This window comes from Trachurus trachurus (genome assembly GCF_905171665.1).
Source record: "Trachurus trachurus genome assembly, chromosome: 5".
NCBI classification, from domain to species: domain Eukaryota; kingdom Metazoa; phylum Chordata; class Actinopteri; order Carangiformes; family Carangidae; genus Trachurus; species Trachurus trachurus.
In genome coordinates this window covers 30,507,860-30,525,233 of record NC_139896.1, presented here as the reverse complement: position 1 = coordinate 30,525,233, position 17,374 = coordinate 30,507,860, and the positions used below count along the sequence as shown (strand labels likewise).

The window sequence follows — 17,374 nt, the reverse complement described above, 5'->3', positions numbered from 1 at the left end:
CAGAAAACTTTATTTATCCCATACGGGCAATTCAGTTTACCCGGTTCAGTTAAGTTAGAAAAGGAAAAGACATACAACAATCATTCATTGGTCATACAATCTGACACTCAACTCTCAGTTTTCAGTAAATCAGTTCAACTCATGGATTCCCAACAGCGATGTCATGTACTGTTGTACATGTGCAGATATGCCAGAGTATTCCAGAGTATTCCAATACGGAAAATAATAAATAAATAGGCTAAGTAAATAAATAAATGACAAGCACAAACCTACTCATTAAAATTGGCATCTGTCCACTGAAGATAAGGCAGTGGTGGTTACATTAACTCAGCTTGAAGATTGGAGACCACTGGTCCTGCTCTGTGAAGTAACTAAACCTGCAATGGCATTCAAAAGTTTCAAAAATTCTGTTAATGTGGAAGATTACACGGTCTCTAAAAGGCATAAAGTTACAGATGACACATTCCCTTTACATTTTAAACAATACATTGTTTTCTTTTATATTTTCAAAATTACAGAAAAGGAAAAGGGCCTGCAGTAAAGGTTTGGCCCCCCTGCATAGTTAGTACATACAGTAGTAGCCCCCCCTTTGGTAACTATTACAGTGTGTAAATAGTAAACAGCTTGTCTGATATCTTGGTCAAAGTTATCTGAGAGCTCAAGTCTCTTGGGTTTCCCATTCTTTTACAGGCTGCTGCTTTGTTTCCCTGTTTCACTCTAAAACTGTAGAAAACAAAAATAATACACTGATACTGCTTAAAATATTGCAAAAGAGTGTTTTGTGTTTAACTTTGTGTGTTTTGGAGATAATTTCATCTTCACTTGCTGAAATTTGGACCAAGGGTGCCCAAACGTTTGCATGTCACTGTACCTTGTACATAAACCACAGTGGAAAAGCAACAATTGGTAAAACTAGAATAAAAAAAACACAACCCCCAGAGTTACTGTATGTGCCGGTCTTATTTCTCGGCCAGGTGCAGTGAGCCTGCATTAATATTTCTTCGATTTGCTTTTGAGCTGCTTTGCATCTTTAGATGAGAAACGGTGGTCCGACCCGGAGGGGGGCGTTGCCCTACTGACGGTGCCGAGAGCAGCTCCACTCTCTTCTGCCCCGCAGCTATCACTTTCTCACAGGAGATCATTTCAAATAATGTGCTGAGGAATTTCTTTTTTTTTCTTTTTTAACATCCTCAATCAATCCTCCCATTTCTGCCTGCTGCCAGCTGATGGGAGGCCAGGCAGTTTTTTTCTGTTTTTTTTTTTTGGCCTCCCTTGAGTGGCGGCCAAATGGAACAATTGGTTACAATCCATCACCAGCGGTTGCCAGAGACGCAACAAAGACATTCCTCCCATCATCCCTCAGCTCTCGCTGTCACCGATGGGTTAGCAGGAATAACTATCAGACGCAGGCGTTTTTCTTTTTTTTTTCCCTTCTCACATTCAGCAGCAGAAATGGCTTCTCCACTGATGTGTGTGTGCTTGCATGTCTCTCTGTGTGGCACAAAGAAGCACTCAGGTTATGAAATTTTAATGACTTGATTGTAACAAACACTGGAGATGTCATTGAATGCATTGTCCTGTCCGCTGGCCGGCCGCCAGTCACTTCACCTCCATTTATCCTGGCTAATAAATATACAGGGGAACCGGAGAGATGCCTCTCCCACTCTTTCCTCAGTCTCCTCTATGTTAAAGAGAGCAGAGGGAACAAGTCGTCATTGTTCAGCCTCATGTGGTTCCACATCCAAACCACATAACTGGGAAACATAACACTGAGAAACTGCCTGCCATCCAGCCCTGCAGCCTGTGTGTATGAGCGAGCTGTGGCTGCTCCTCCCATCTCTGTAATTACTGACCGCCTGCCTGCACTGTTTGCACACTTGACGTGGTCTGATAATGCTCAAATTGAGCCTCCCTATCAGGCGCAGGAGAGCACTTGACTATAAAAGACTCTGGTTTATGCATAAGGTAAAAACAGATAATAAAAAATGCATCACGGTGTACTCAAAGTACCACTCGTTGCGTAACTCCTTGTTTCATTTTCCTGAAATAAGAGTTGAGTAGCAGTTGGGTGCGCGGTATAATAACACGCCATCCTTCATCTTTCACCGCGGGGCATGGCTTTGATCACCTCCTCTAACTCCGACAGTAGTGATATATATATACCATAATGTTCCCGCCAGGTGTCTCGGTCTTGAGGGGCTCGGTGAAATTATAGCAACATATCTTCTCACTTACACAGAACCTGTAGTGCTATTTTGACATGGAGATTTGCTGTAATTGTCCAGGTTGTATCTGATATCCTCTACTCCTTAACAATAGTGTTTGTGATGTTTGTGTGCCTGCTAAGTCCCCAAAAGCAAAATGATGAACACAGTGGGGCCGGTTACACTCTGGACCAGTCATCAGGCTGGAGTATAAAGAGAAAACCCACACAGGCATAAGAAATCCCACGACTGAATCTGGGCTCGAGGCAACAGTGCTCATCTCTGCAGCGATGCCACCACTGACACAAGTGAACTGCCCTAGAAAATTGGAGAAACATTTCCATTATCTTTGTCCCATTTACTCTGGATAATACCAGAGGACTTTTTCACAGAAAGTAGCTCCACATCTGGAGAAACCTGGACTCACACGCCTCCACTTTTTCTCCCGACTCCCGATTTATTGTGAAAGTTTATCTCCAGCATCACATAAGTGCAACTAGAGCTGAGAGGTCAGGAAAGCTGCCTGACAGACAGAAGAACTGACTGCACAATTACAGCTCTCAGGTATTCTCCATGCAGATTAGACAGAAGAAAAATCCAGCATGGTTTTCATTTTTCCATTCACTGATTGATTTCCTACTGTGAAAGGGCAAAAATATATTCTAAAACCAGAGAGCCTATCATGATTGGTGCCTTAATAAATCAGAATACCTGCTGGTAATAAGTAAGATGTTTGAAAAGCTGTCTGTGGACGTGCACCAGGAAAGAAAAATGTCAGTAGAGTTTGAAAAACCCAGGCAGCCACGCAGCGACTCCCATCACACAGAATTTATGTAGATTGATACGTAGGATAAAATGGAAGCGTGTCTGCTCCGAGAGGCAGGAGGGTTACACACACCGAAAGTGCCTGAGATGAGTTTGTTTTTCACTGCCATCACGGTGTGAACGTATCATCATCGGCGTGGACTTTCCCACTCAGACAGTGTCCTTTGTTTTTAATCACCCGCCTGCGATGCAATCTTTTTTTTTCACCGAGAGCATTTCCCAGATCCGTTCTCTACCTTGACCTCGGCCGCTCCTGTGAAGTGGCTGAGCAGCCAGGGTGTATTTACAGGCTGCCAGAGGAAAACTGTTCGCACAGCACATGATGCGGCGATAAGGAAAAATGAGGCAGCGAGGATGACACCGCACTCCTCACTGTTCTGTTTGGCCGAGCCGAGTAATAACATATTGATGTGTTTGTTTTTGTTTTCCTCCATCCCCGTATCCCATTTATCTCGGGCCAATCTTCGTCTCCCTGCAGCGATAAACTGAGTCTCTGTGTTAAAGGGATAGTTCAACATTTTGGCAAACTGGCCGATTGCCATAATCCCTATAGTTAAAGCAGTACGTTTGTTACCTTTAATTGTCGGTGCAAGCTGTTTTTAGAACGGCGAAGCAGAGCCGTGAGCTGCTCAGAGCTACGCTACGGAGGCTGATGGGATTTCTTGGTTTCCCTCATCAAACTCATCAAATACACAATCCAACAACTCCAAAACGCTCTCGTGGACAAGTTGTGACCTGCACATTCACCACGCTATGAGATAATAACGGAACGTTACAGAGTTGTTTTAGAGTTAGAGACGAATGCAGAGACTGCTTGCCGAAAAACTGCCCCGTCAGGAACGAGCATCAGCGGTTTTGCATGAATTTACCTACAATTTGCCAAAATGTTGAACTATCCCTTCAAACCCATCTCCTCTTCTGTCTCCCTTTGCCCCCTCAGTGCCAGCAGCGTTGACCCTCGACCCCATCACAGCCCACCAAAGACTGATCCTCTCAGACGACTGCACCATCGTGGCCTACGGGAATCTCCACCCGCAGCCGCTGCAGGACTCCCCGCGCCGCTTCGACGTGGAGGTGTCCGTCCTGGGCGCCGAGGGCTTCGCCTCGGGCGTCCATTACTGGGAGGTGATGGTGTCGGAGAAGACCCAGTGGATGATCGGCGTGGCCCACGAGACAGTCAGCCGCAAGGGCAGCATCCAGATCCAGCCCAGCCGCGGCTTCTACTGCATCGTCATGCACGACGGGAACCAGTACAGTGCCTGCACCGAGCCCTGGACCCGCCTCAACGTCAAGAGCAAGCTGGAGAAGGTGGGGGTGTACCTGGACTACCATAAAGGCTTGCTCATCTTCTACAACGCCGACGACATGTCCTGGCTCTACACCTACCGGGAGAAATTCCCCGCCAAGGTCTTCCCTTACTTCAGCCCGGGCCAGAGCCACGCCAACGGCAAGAACGTGCAGCCGCTGCGAATCAACACCGTACGCCTTTAAGAGCTGCGCACATCCGTGGTCGTGATTGTCCTGACCGATGAATCCATCATAGGTGAATTCACAGGACTTAAAGGAAACAAAAAAATTTAAGAAATCGGTTAAAAAAAATGTTTAATAGGGTGTTTGAGATGTTTATTTCTTTCAGTCCGGTGTTAAGAATTGTGCTTGGTGTTGCTCTTCAAACCTGTGCTGTTATTTTGTGTGACTTGAACCCACCATAAGGTAACGGCCTGCACTCGAGCCTCATTTCACATCTTTCACTGAAAAGATGACACTAAAGGGAGACAGAGGGACCCCTGGGCCCCCCTGAGCCACCCTGGGGTCTGTGGCAGCGTGTTTAAAAAAGAAAAAAAAGGTGATTCCTGCTCTGGAAGTGACTGTCCCAGGGCCACCTTGCACACTCCCAGGGGACACCACTCCCAGTATGAAACTCCAGGCCTGTCAGACTTGACCCCCACCGCCCTCTCTCTGTCCAGACGAGCAGGACACTGAAGACCGGTCACTTGTCTTCTCTGTGCTTTACAGATGGCTTAGCTTTGTCTGTAGAATGTGATCGACAGCAGCCGGCTTTTTGGTGTTTTTTTGTTTGTTTTTTGACCTTGTCAAGTCTGTTGACACTTTTTCTTTTTTTTTTTTTTTACTTCTGTCTGAGACATGATCTTTGTTCCCGCTGTAAAACTCATCCACATCTGTCTGCTCAGCTGTCATCAGGACAAGGAAAGCTCCCAGTCAGTCTATGTGCACCAGTGATTCTGCACATCACTTAAGAGAAATTAAATCAATGAAAAAGCAGTTCATAAGCTGCCCGTCCCCATCCACTGCCCAGTCCTACCTATGTGTGATAGGAAGTCTGTTTGGAGGTGGGGAGCGTCAAGAAATATGCTGCTATTGATAGAATAAGAACTTTCATAATCGTGTTTAGCGTGTTCAGGGTCAAATGGTTTGAGTCTTTCATCATGCTGGCTCATGTTTAAGTTTCCTCCCTTCCCCTAAAACCAAGTTGAGTAGCCTTCATCGTACACCATACCTGTGGGCTTTTGTCCACTTTCATGTTCATTTCTGCTTCCAGTCACTATGTTTTATCATTTAGTGTTGGAATCAAAAGAATATGAGACCGTGCTGTCTGAACAGATGCCCACATGAGGCACAGGCCTTTACTTCTAATAGCAGAAGTTCTCAGATATGAAAATCTGAAAAGATAAAGACAAAATACTGCTTAAAAAAAGAAGAAAAAGCTACAGAGATCAACTGTCGTTGTTTATTTTCAAATCATATCATTCCTGTAAATGTGTCAGTCTGTATGTTTTTGTAGAAAGTGACAATTATCAAAGAAAATTGAAATGGAAGAATGGACGTTAGCACAAGTTCTGTGATCCTTTGGCTTTCTGTGATCCTGGCTGCTGTTGTGTTACATAATGATGAAATCACTGATAATTCTCCTGAGGCTCTGTCATGTTTATTTCTTTGCTCCTCCACCCCCCCACCCCCCACGTGCCTCAAGTGCTCTTGTTGATCATTACTTGCACACAAGTCCTGCAGAATCTGCTCTAAGAGGCTCTCGTCCCACAGCCAAGTCCAGCACACGGGGAGCTGTGTGTGTGTGTGTGGGTGCATCTGCGAGTCAGCACGTTCACGGGTGCGTTTGAGTGGCATGCTTCGGCTGTAATTTTAAAATCCAGCTTTGGATGTGCTCGATAAAGCCCATCTGGCCCTCAGAGCGAAAACCCATGCACTGCAGCCAAAAACGTTTATTATGAAATTCTTTGGAATCAGAGAGAACTTAACAGATTTTTTCCTTTGGGAAAATCTACAAATGAACAAACAAAAGGATCAGCTCCACTTCCCTCTGCCCACCCTACATCTTTGCATTTGTGTACGTGTCGTCTGTGTTGTCCATTTGAAAAGAAAAATCAGGGCAGTGCCCTTGTTTTTGGAGGATCTGCTTCCGGTATGCAGTATGATGCAAACTAGGGTCAAATTGTGAGCAACTCCAAACTATTCTCAGTGTTTGTTTTAACTTGCACAGATCTGCAGGGGCGAGTGAGTTGTACAGAAAGAATCTGAGGAAGAACCAGGCACGGCTCATTTTTCAGTCAATGTCTGAGATTGATTTATTAAATGTGTCCAGATAACTCGCTGAACTCGCTTTAAATTATTTATTGATGTGTGGTTTAGACAATCAGGACTGTACTCTTATTCGGTTTTATCTTGTGGATCTATCACAAGGTAAAACGTCCTCACAAAGTAACTCCTGACCTTCTGGGCTCATGCAGGTTAAAACAAATGTTAGAATTTGTCCCCAGTTTGCTGTGTTGCAGACCTCGGTGCGGTCTGCTTCACCCAGATGTTCTGTGTGAATATTGAGAAGGAGATTATCATGAGATGGTGTTGGGTTACCGGTGACGCTGATGATGCTTCTGGTTAAAATGATTTTGATGATGATATAACTATGACACTTTTAATGATTACAATAATGATTGTGTCTTTTGATGATGGCCGCTGTGCACCCATCACTGTATGAACACACTCTAGTGTGCTTTTGCTGCTGGAGGTTTGTGGGAAATGTTTTAATGTACAATAAATTACTGCAAAAATCAGTCCCGGTCTCTGTGACTTTGATCTGCATCAACACTGTCAGTCAACAGTGCAGATTTCCTTTCTGCTACTTCCCACACACACAACTGTTCCAACATCAGAGCTCCCTCTTTTCCAAATTTATCTCCTGAACACCTCACTGTGTGGAACTGATAGGAGTCACTGTTATGGCAGTAACATGAACCTGAATTTGTTGCATTGTGACAGTGAAAACGAAGTTTGCATGACTAAATGGGTCTATAAAACTAGAATAGCAAACAAAGAGTGTATTTGTTGATAAGAGAAGTCGTACTCATCTGCAAGATCAGTACTGGGTTCATGCCTCGTTATCTCGGGCGTCTGAAACCTCTGCAGGTTCACACTCAGTTGAGCAATTTGAGACGGGGAATATACTGTATACAGAGGCATGCAAAGGTTTAGGCACCCCTGGTCAAAATTTCTGTTGTGAACAGTTCAGCAAGTGGAAGATGAAATGATCTCCAAAAAGCAGCAGCAGTTAAACATGAGACACTCTTTTGCAATATTTTAAGCAATATCAGTGAATTGTTTTTGTTTTCTACAGTTTTAGAGTGAAAAGGGGAAACAAAGCAGTAGCCTGTTTGAAAATGTAAAAGATGGGACCAAAAAAAAAAAAAAAAAAAGTTGCTGAACTGTTCACATTAACAGAAATTATGACCAGGGGTCCACAAACTTTGGCATGCCATTGTAGGTTTAGTTACTTTACAGCAGTGGTTCTCAAAGTTTTTTACATCAGTGTTGTGTGGATGATACCCTAGACCATGGACCCCCATTGGACAAAATTTTGACCCTATGAAAATGAGAAAAAAAAGTATATATTGTAAAGGGAATGTGTCATCTGTAGGCTAACATTATGCCTTTTGGAGATCATTTCATCTTCCACTTCCTTAACTGTTCATATTAACAGAAATTTCGACCAGCGGTACCCAAATTTCCGCATGCCACTGTAGCTATCTTCCATCTGATCAATAAAATTACTTCATTTTACCAGACCTTTGAAGTAGGTACTGAATGCTACCAGTGGATGCTAACGGTGAATTCTCAATCAGGTTTCAGTCAGTTTGTATCAGGTTTATAGTGTTAGCATGCTAATCGTTGCCAATTATCAGTCCTCTCTCTGAACAGCTGAGGTCGCCGGGTCAGTATCTTTGCAGACATTTGGTAAAAAAAAAGAAAGAAAATATATTGGACCAATTAAAACTTTGATGTCCAGTCGACAACAGAGGAAAGTTCAGGGGTCAGCTCACACCTTCCTCTGGTGACCATTGATGGAGATTATCTTGGGCTGCACCTAAACTGTTGACAGGTTGTTTTTTTTTAATATTTTTTATTGCAAGGCTCAAAACGAGCTGCAAAGGTACAAATTAGTTTTTGCTTTCAATTCTCTGAGGTCATGAAAACATGAAAATGTGGACAAGAGGTTGTGAGTTCATTTGCTTCATTTAAATGTTAAAAAGATTTAGAGCTGCTAAAGCCGAGGAGAACATAATCACTACAGTAGTTCACTTTAATACCAACGCTGCTTTAATGATTCATTCCTCTGTCAGATCTGTCGTTTCACTTTGTGAACCAAAACTGTGACTCTCAAAATGAAACGTATCTGGGAGGCATCAGATCCTGTTTGAAGTATAGGAAGTCTTTGCCCCTGCTTGTCAATATGTGCTCCAGTTCAGCAAGAGTGTAATGCCAAACATTTCAGTTGAGATGTGCCAAACACTCGGCTCTGCTCAGATATCCAGCAGGGGAGTGGGAGGCTGTGCACTGTCTTTTATTACTGTTCTCTATCTTGGCATAGGCTGAGGCCCGGGCGTGTGACATGATGAATAAAAAAGATGTCTGCAGGAGTTCAGTGTTCCCTCGCTGCGGGTGAGCCGCAGCTCTTCAATAGGCCCTCTTCATTTGCCATCTGTGACGCATGTGAATGACTGGTTGTTAAAGCGGAGAGAAGAAATCAACATCATACAGTCTGAAATCAGGATGGAGGGCGAACATCTGAGTCATACACTGCATCAGAGAGGCAGAGGGTTTTTTTTGTGTGTAACTTTGTACCCTGCTGCTTTATTAGTTCACACGCCGAAGCAATTGAGCCTTGTTGCATCATGATTACAGCTGTTCCATAACAAACTGTGCAGTTTGAAGCAGAGTACCATTTCATTTTCACAGCAGACCCTCGGGACAACTGGTCTTCACATTCTGGACACTTTTCACAGCTCTCTCTTCTCTGATAGCAACTTTTTTTTTTTTTTAAATCCGAGGAGAAGGGGTCCATCCTGTAATAGACATTTCTTACCTGAGGGGAGGCGTCCATTAAGGAGTCACTGAGCTCTCCTTTGAGAGACCCGTATCCGATGCCAGGCTGATGTGGCCCTCCTGAGGCGAGAGTGTAACGTTTTTAATCTTGTAAGTGATGGGAAAAAAATCAGATGGGGGGGGGGGCAGACAGCTGCAGCTTTAACACTGGTGGCAGGAACAGATCTATCATCCTTCTTATTGTGCATGGTTTCAGGATTGCTGGTTAAATGTGACTTCAGGGGAAATTGCTGAAACAATTAGTTGATTAATCCAATACATTACCGAACAACACTATGAGAACATCAGGTCTTATTGAAATCTACGCAGTTTAAGTCCAATGACAATGACACAAATAGTGCAAGGTATAAAAAATGCACTGGTTGCAAAAACTCCCAAAAAACATGTACATCTCCCAGGGAACAGGCCTTTTTTTTTTTTAAAAAAGATGATTAAATTTCTTAATTTACAACTTTCCTGCAGCATTGAAAGTTCCTGCAAACAATCCCTACAGGTTACAAACCCCTCTGCCTGTTGGAACTAATTATTGCAGCCTCTGATACACTGTTAGTGCTTTATGAAGTAGAGCTGTGTGTTTCTAATAGAGAGATGAGAGGGAAAGAAAAGTAACAAGGGAAGACAGGCTGGTTGGTCAGGAGTTCATCCTACAGAAGAGATAATGACACAAAACAGTTGAAGACACAACACAGATGATGGAGGAGCAGCACAGTCTCTGAAAAACTCAGAGTGAAACTCCACAGAGCTGCAATTAATCTGCAGCCGTAGAGAAACACACAAGATCAAGTGAACAAAACCTGCCGTTGTGCAACGCAGGAATGTATGTGAGCAAAGCGAGGAGGGATTCATTCCACCTCCGAAAATGAAAGTATAGCGCAATAAGTTGTAGGTGAATCAAAGGATTAGCTCATGTGGTTGGGAGCACTCAATCAGTGTGTGTGTGTGTGTGTGTGTGTGTGTGCATGTTGAAGCAATAAAACACCATTAGAAAGGAATTTAGCTCAGCCTTTGTTAACCATTCACAGTTCCTCCTCTGAGTAGTTACACTTTCATTAATGAGGAAACTTCCAGCAGCTGAATACATTTCCCCTTAATGTCATCATGCCCTCATTGGATATACAGTATAATCCTCAGGACCACTGCACTCATTAAACTTTTAAACCTGTCAGCAGAGCTTGTCAGCGTATACAGTTATATGAAGCAATAATTTGGCTTTGGATACATCAGGGCATTAAGAAAAAAGGAAAAAAAAAAAAAGAAGAAGCATGAACACACACGCAGAGGAACGTGGTCTTCTTGACAGAGTGTGCTGCGGTTGAAGTTGTTTGCCTGCACAGGTCCGTGCACTTTGAAAGAGGAGGTGAGCTGCAAGCCCCTGGCTCCATCAGAGGTAAGACAGCATAAAAGGGATCTTCTATTGTTTCCTGAATCCCCCTCATCCCTCTCCTGTTACATCCTAAAGCTCATCTATGACACTTTTTTTTAGGAGGCTCTGTCAGGTTTGGAGAGCTGCTGCTGTACAGGACTGCCCTCTGGTGGTGACATCTGAGTCCTGGCTCCCCTCCAGAGGGCAACACAGCTCGGGCCTGGTAGGAGCTTTTCAGCTGTGTTGCCAGATCAGGGTGCTTTTCTTTAATGTGGAGGGCAAGGATTAATACCGTTAGAGCTGTTTCACCTGCTATATTCAAACATGAAGTTAGTCATTTTAGTTTGACATGGTAAACATCATAAACAACAGCTGCAGCAGCATCAGAGGGCAGGTAGGGCAAGAAATAAGTCAAATCTGAACACATGAGCACATTGTGTGACTTAAACTTTCAGAAAATGTCGTCATTTTATAAACAGGCTTATAAATCACTGAAAAAAAAGTTTCATTTAGCATCAAAATCATTTATTGATGCATCCAACAGTTCATAGGAAACAGTAAATGCTGGTGGTGAATTCAGTTCATCTTTCAAATTGTAAACAAATACAGGCCGAATAAAATGACACCACTGAATCCATGGCAACGTTGTTAATTGTAAATACTACTGTGCTCATATGTAAATTCTTGTTAGATGGAAAAACAGAAAAACAAAACAAAACCCTAGAAATACGGTTTTAAAAAAAACTGGCCTCCTCTTTTATTATTGTCTCAAGTTTCTCATCGGACAGCTCTGGCCACACTGCACCTCAGTGCCCGTTTTGTTTCTTTCAGATTCTCTCATTACACTATTTGTGTGTATCATCTTACATTAGAAACGGTAGGCACCATTAAAACAGATCCTATGAATACGCTTTTTTTCTTTTCTCTGCAGATTCAGATATGAAGTTTGATACCACACTGAAATCATATACAGCAAATGTAAAACTGTAGAAGCTGTTAGGGTTAGGGTTTAGTTTATTATGAATTACTGTACGGACCAGAAACAGAGGGAACAGCTGTCCTGCCTCCTGAAGGTGTGGCACTATTTATAAAGGACTAAGAAGATTGCTTTGTTAATACACTGTTGCCAATAAAGTTGGAGTGACTTTTTTTTTTTTTTTTTTTACCTCTTCTCCTTAAATTATTGTGACAATGTGATTTATTCTTAATGGATAAAGTGTAAATCTTCTCAAAACTTTGTTGACCAATCACCTCTAAACATATCATTGTACAAATGAAACTACAATTAACCTTTATACCGTAATAGGAATAAAAAGAGGAACGTGTTTGAAAACAAAATTATTCCAACTTTACGGGTAACAGTGTAGTTGAATATCTAATGATTTATAATCATATCCTGTTTTTTATGGGTGAGCCTATCCTGAAAAGTAACTAGTAACTACTTGTAACCAACCAGAAGTTTTAGTGGCCTGAAATGGAGGTTGAGCAGCTCAAACTTGAAGTGTTTGGTCATTATCCACCTCTAGGGAGGGGTCCTGTTCTTGAAAAGAACAGGAAGAGAGAGAGAGACAAAAATACAACACGAGGCAACTAAAACCTGTGGTTCACCCTCACGTCACTCACTACTTATTTATAGGTTGCCCTATGCCAGGTTAATGTTCAGATGGGATCATTGCTTTTAAAAACACTGTTTGCCCCTGCATTAGGCTTATTCAAAGTGGGGAGGCTCACTCTGTAACCCATTGTGTAGTGACAAATCACTGCATATCTTCAGGCTGTGAATTGTAAAAGAAGGCCTTCCAGCCATGTTTCACTCAGGTTTAGTGTCTTTCTACCGAGCACGCCCCAACCTGCCTCCTCAGCACCTCTCAGCAATTTCCACATATTTATTCCACACAAGTGAATAGCTGCTCAGAAATGCTTATTTACTCTCTATTCAAACCAGTGTTGACAGGTAGACCTGCTGTCTCCGCACATGCAATATCAATCCAGTGATCCTGTTGCGGATAGCCTCCAATCAGCATCCGCTTTGAGGTTTTTATATCAAAGTTTATTTGAGAGACGTGGTTCCAGCTAGAGATCTGCCACAGAGCTGCACAAGTGTCTCTAAAGTCCTGATCAGAAGAATGTTCACACTGAGGTTCAGAGGCAGCACGAAGATGGAGAGCACACCCACCAACCCTATCATTACATACACCCCCAGGTGGGGGAAGGCCCGCTGTCGCCACCCAAGCCGGCTCCTGTATTGTGAGTCCACGTGTTCCTCCGTGATAAATGTCAGAGGTATACCTCTCTTTGTCCTTTCGTGCTCCTGTCCCCCCCTCTCCGCAGACAAACACCCGGGGGAGACGAGGACAAAGTCTCCATGGTGATCCGCCGACATCTGCACAATGTTCCAGGAATACGCTCTGTGAACGGTGCAGCTGCTCTCTGTTTTCTCTGGGTCAACACGCCGCGCTGCCTCCGACACAGACATCCCCGGGTTGGTGGGTTTGGAGGTTGCAGAGTTGTCTGCGACTTGGGTTTGCCAGCAACTGTAATTGTTGTTGTTAACTCCATGTTTCTCTCTGTGTGTCCCCACCACGTGTGCACGGGCCCGGTGCCGTCCGCTGGAGCTGCTGCTTATGGTAAGGAGGAGCAGGAGGAGGGAGAGGAAGGCCATGCCCCAGCAGGGATTGACAGTGCTAGGCATGGGGCTGAGCAGGGTGGGCAGGCATTCGATCAGAGAGTTTGTTGCGTGCAAGCAGACGTCAGCCCACTCTTCCTCCAGCCTCCACTGCCACCTGACATTGAGGGCGACGACGACCCACACTGACAGGCAGCAGAGGTAGCTGACAACATGAGACGACCCCTTGTCTTTGTGTGGATTGCTGCTGTCTTCCTCCTCCTCCTCCTCCTCCTCCTCCTCCTTGTCCACAATCACCTCCCCAATATAACAGTGCTGTCCGTCAGAGTCCACCGTTTGGCCCGCGGCCCCGTGAGGGACAATACAGTGAGGCCACAGCAGCCTGCTCAGGGTCTCCACAGCGATCAGAGGCGTGATCAGGAGCAGCACCCCGCCGTATGTGTGGCTGAGAAACAACAGGAAGCGCAGGGCGATGACGTCGCCTCGTGTGGTCAGCTCGGTCAGCCATGATTCAAAGAGACAAAGGAAACTCAGGAAAACTGTGGGAAAAACAAAGCGAAGCATCGGTGAGTGAGGTCAGTCTGGTGGGATCAGATCAGGTGCATGAGAAGACTGTAGAGCAGCTTCATTTCAGTAGAAATTAAAGGGGCACTCCAGCTATTTAGTAGTGCACAGCAATAAAGGTGGAGGACTCCCCGGAGACAGATTAAATAAAGAACTATTCAAATCAGAGCAGAAGCAGAAAGACAAAGTTAAAGCAGCAAATCCTCATATATGAGAAGCTGGAACTATAAGTGCTTAGAATTTGCAGCCGTATTGTTGCTGTGAGTCGGCAAGTGAAAATATACCTTAACAATACGCACCTATACAATTTAAAAGTGTTAACTTACATCCACTTGAAAGCATGTGTAATTATCAGCTTCAACTACTTTCAAAAAATGTATTTATCCCCAGGGGGTTATTTCATGCACATAGGCAGCAGCATCAAAATATGAAAGGAAAGTGTACAAATTACAAAATGTAGAAAACAACACAAAACTATCTGATCAGTGCAACCATAAGGTATATTGCACAGTGCAAATAGACATGTATGTAGTGTACAAATGGTAATTTCAAATAAAAACAAAGATTATGGTACAGTGAAATGAACGAAAGAGCACGGTGATGAAATGCAAATAGCAGAGTCCAAGTTGACAGGGTCTGGGTAGGGAGGCGAGTAATGATTAATATGATTTCCATGATACAATCAACTTATCAGATATGATGCGTTATCATGAAGTAAAGCCCTGCATTCCCGAAGAGATGTTTTGAGTTTTTTTTATTTTATCTTAATTAATTAGGCCTGAACAAGTTGGAGTTGTGCAGCTATGCACATGGATTTACAGGAGGTCACTGATAAAGTCAGAGAAGGACGAGATAATAAAAATAACAATGCAAATATCTCTATGTTGACAAAACGAATACAATGCAGACTAGTGAAAGGGACAATTTCACATAATGAGTCCATTTATACTTTGACTGGATTTTACTTGTAATGCTTATGCTCTTTAGCTCCAGTAGAATTGTGAATGCAGAACTTGTTCTGGTTACAATTCATATTTTTACATTGTGGTCTTGCTACAGCACAGGATGTGGTGGATCCTACACCCACTACTGTTCAAATGTCTACTTTTTTTTTTTTTATCTTGACAGGTGGTGTCCACACACAGGCTGCACAGCTACGCCACGACAGTTTACAAAGGTTGGAAAGCTCTTGATCAGAGTTTGTGCTGTGATCATGTCTTGATAGTTACCTGTGACCAGGAAGTCGGTGAAGATCAAGAGGCAGCAGCAGCAGAAGCTGACGGGACTGTTGGAGGCCGTCAGCGAGGGCAGGAAGAGAAGACTGCACACCAGCTTGCACACACACAACGCCGCTGCTCCCTCCAACACACCATCCATGGCTGGAACAAAATAACACATACACACAGGTCAACATACTGAAAAACTGGTTTTCTTTTTGGCCTCGGGGTGGAGGGCTTCAGGAATTCCTGGCACTCTGCTGACAATAACAACAACAATGGAAAAATATTCCTGTCGGTTGTCTGACATTTCACAAACTCACATAAATGTTTCACAGGATCATTCCACTTTGACTGAATGTCTCTGCCTCATGGTGGCAGATCAATATTTCATTGTGTACATTAGTAGTGAACCCTGGACTAGACAAAAATGCGGAAACCCATTCAACCTCTGTCAGTGAGTATGAAATGTATATTAATTTCAACAATTTATCTGAATCACTAGAAATAAATTAACAGGTGGCATTGGACTCCACAGGAAACACGTATGAAAATCTACAGTGGATTTGCATGCACAGATTTTTGTTGCCATGTCCACACTGTAAATGTCAACATGTCCACCTCCTGACCATGACACTGTAGCCTACAGTCAGACTGGTTCAACCTGTGAAGAATATTTATGTTGTCTCATTCATAGAGGAGGATTCAAACTACATAGAAAAGACAAATGTCAGTCTAGAAGAAAAAGAACAGCCTTAAAGTTCATCAGTTCCTACCTGTGCTCGCAGGAGCCTTCAGAGCAGCATGTCAATAAGAGCTTCAAATGTTTCATCCGCTTTCTTCACCCCCCCTCCTTCTCCCTTTGCTCCGCCCTCTTGGGAGGGGGAGGGATTTGGGGGGGGGGGGTAATGACCCTCCCTCCTCCTCCTGGGCTCCCTGCACCTGGCCTGTGTGGAGGTGAGAGGAACATGTGCGTCTCAGAGGGTGTGGCACCGGTTGTATGGACATAAAAACCAGTCCAACAACACAATAACTAACAGTGACATACGTCAAGCGTGTGTGTGCGTGTGTGTGTGATGGGTGATAGTCAATTGTTATTACTAAAGGTCGAGGATGTTTCAGTACACAAATATTTCTGGGTTACACCCACCTTGTTCAAGCTGCACACACATGCAGGTTGTTTCATGAAGCAGTAGTTCACACACCTGTGAAGAAGATGACGGTTATGATGAACCTTTTTTTTAACGCTCATTTGTCGTCATGCGTGCATCACAGGGACGATGTTGTTAGCCCGTCACTGTACAATGTTTGGACAGGTGGGATGGTTCTCTACATTATATATCTCTATGCTTCATTGCCTCTGTTCTCTCATTATTACATATAAAACACCACTGATAATGCAAGGTCACAGTTTAGCAGCGGCTGATGTGTTTCAACAGTGTACGTGCTCTTACCACATACACAGGCTTTTCTTTTTTCAGTTTTCTATAAAATCTCATTTCATGTTGACCAACTGAAATTAATAGCCTCACTATAGAAAACTGAGAGTTCATTTTTGATCAACAAAAAGCTCAAAAACAGCGTCTACCTCAGGGTTGTAAAACTCATTTTAGTTCAGGGGCCACAAACTGCGCAATTTGATCTCAAGTGGGCCGGACCAGTAAAGTAATAGCATGATAACCTATAAATAAAAAGAACTTTGAATTTTTCCCTTTGTTTTAGATGTTTACAGTCAATGGACTGTCTTTTTACAAAACATATTATGAACAACCTGAAATTTCTTGATAAAAATATGTGTAATTTCAAATTTTCACACTTTCACACCCATGGGCCGCATGTTTGACGCCCTTGGTCTACCTGGACCTGGTGGTTGGATTGTGCGGTGGGATTATATTTAGATGTTCTAAATGTCACTTGTAAATGTTTTGTTTTTTTTAATGAGGAAGTTGGGTGTTGTCTATTTTTCCTTGCAGAGGTATCAGTGTAAATCCCTGTGTAAGTATTTGACTATTTCCACTGCAAATGTCAAGAGTTTGAACCCAGCCCAGGTAAACCTGCTTGTTAAAATCTGCCACATGCATATCAGCCACATGAAAGCTTTCTATGATGAAAGATTTGTCACTATTTTTGTTGCCAAAACGGAGCAAGGGGATTTTTTTTT

General features: G+C 43.4%; 3 protein-coding genes across 5 annotated transcripts in view; 1 reads left to right on the top strand and 2 right to left on the bottom strand.

Annotated features, from left to right (window-relative positions):
• Positions 1–7,080, top strand: part of trim62.1 (tripartite motif containing 62, tandem duplicate 1) — a 40,844-nt gene extending 33,764 nt beyond the window's left edge. For both annotated transcript variants that reach the window (XM_083971697.1, XM_083971696.1), the window contains exon 6: positions 3,970–7,080. In XM_083971697.1, the coding sequence (XP_083827823.1) occupies positions 3,970–4,520 (551 nt within the window). In that variant the 3' untranslated portion in view covers positions 4,521–7,080. The remainder of the gene's footprint in view (positions 1–3,969) is intronic.
• Positions 1–17,374, bottom strand: part of park7 (parkinson protein 7) — a 339,990-nt gene that overhangs the window by 287,826 nt on the left and 34,790 nt on the right. The gene's annotated exons all lie outside the window — the stretch shown is intronic.
• On the bottom strand, positions 11,339–16,662 carry LOC310986020 (uncharacterized protein). 2 transcript variants are annotated; one of them, XM_083971719.1, is made up of 3 exons: positions 15,990–16,662; positions 15,226–15,375; positions 11,339–13,971 (listed from the first exon to the last, which is right to left on the bottom strand). In XM_083971719.1, the coding sequence occupies exons 2-3, from the start codon at positions 15,371–15,373 to the stop codon at positions 12,857–12,859; spliced, it is 1,263 nt and encodes a 420-aa protein (XP_083827845.1). In that variant the 5' UTR covers positions 15,374–15,375; positions 15,990–16,662; the 3' UTR covers positions 11,339–12,856. The 2 variants fall into 2 exon arrangements, with proteins under 2 accessions (XP_083827845.1, XP_083827844.1); XM_083971718.1 differs by lacking the exon at positions 15,990–16,662 and having other exon boundaries at positions 15,226–15,751.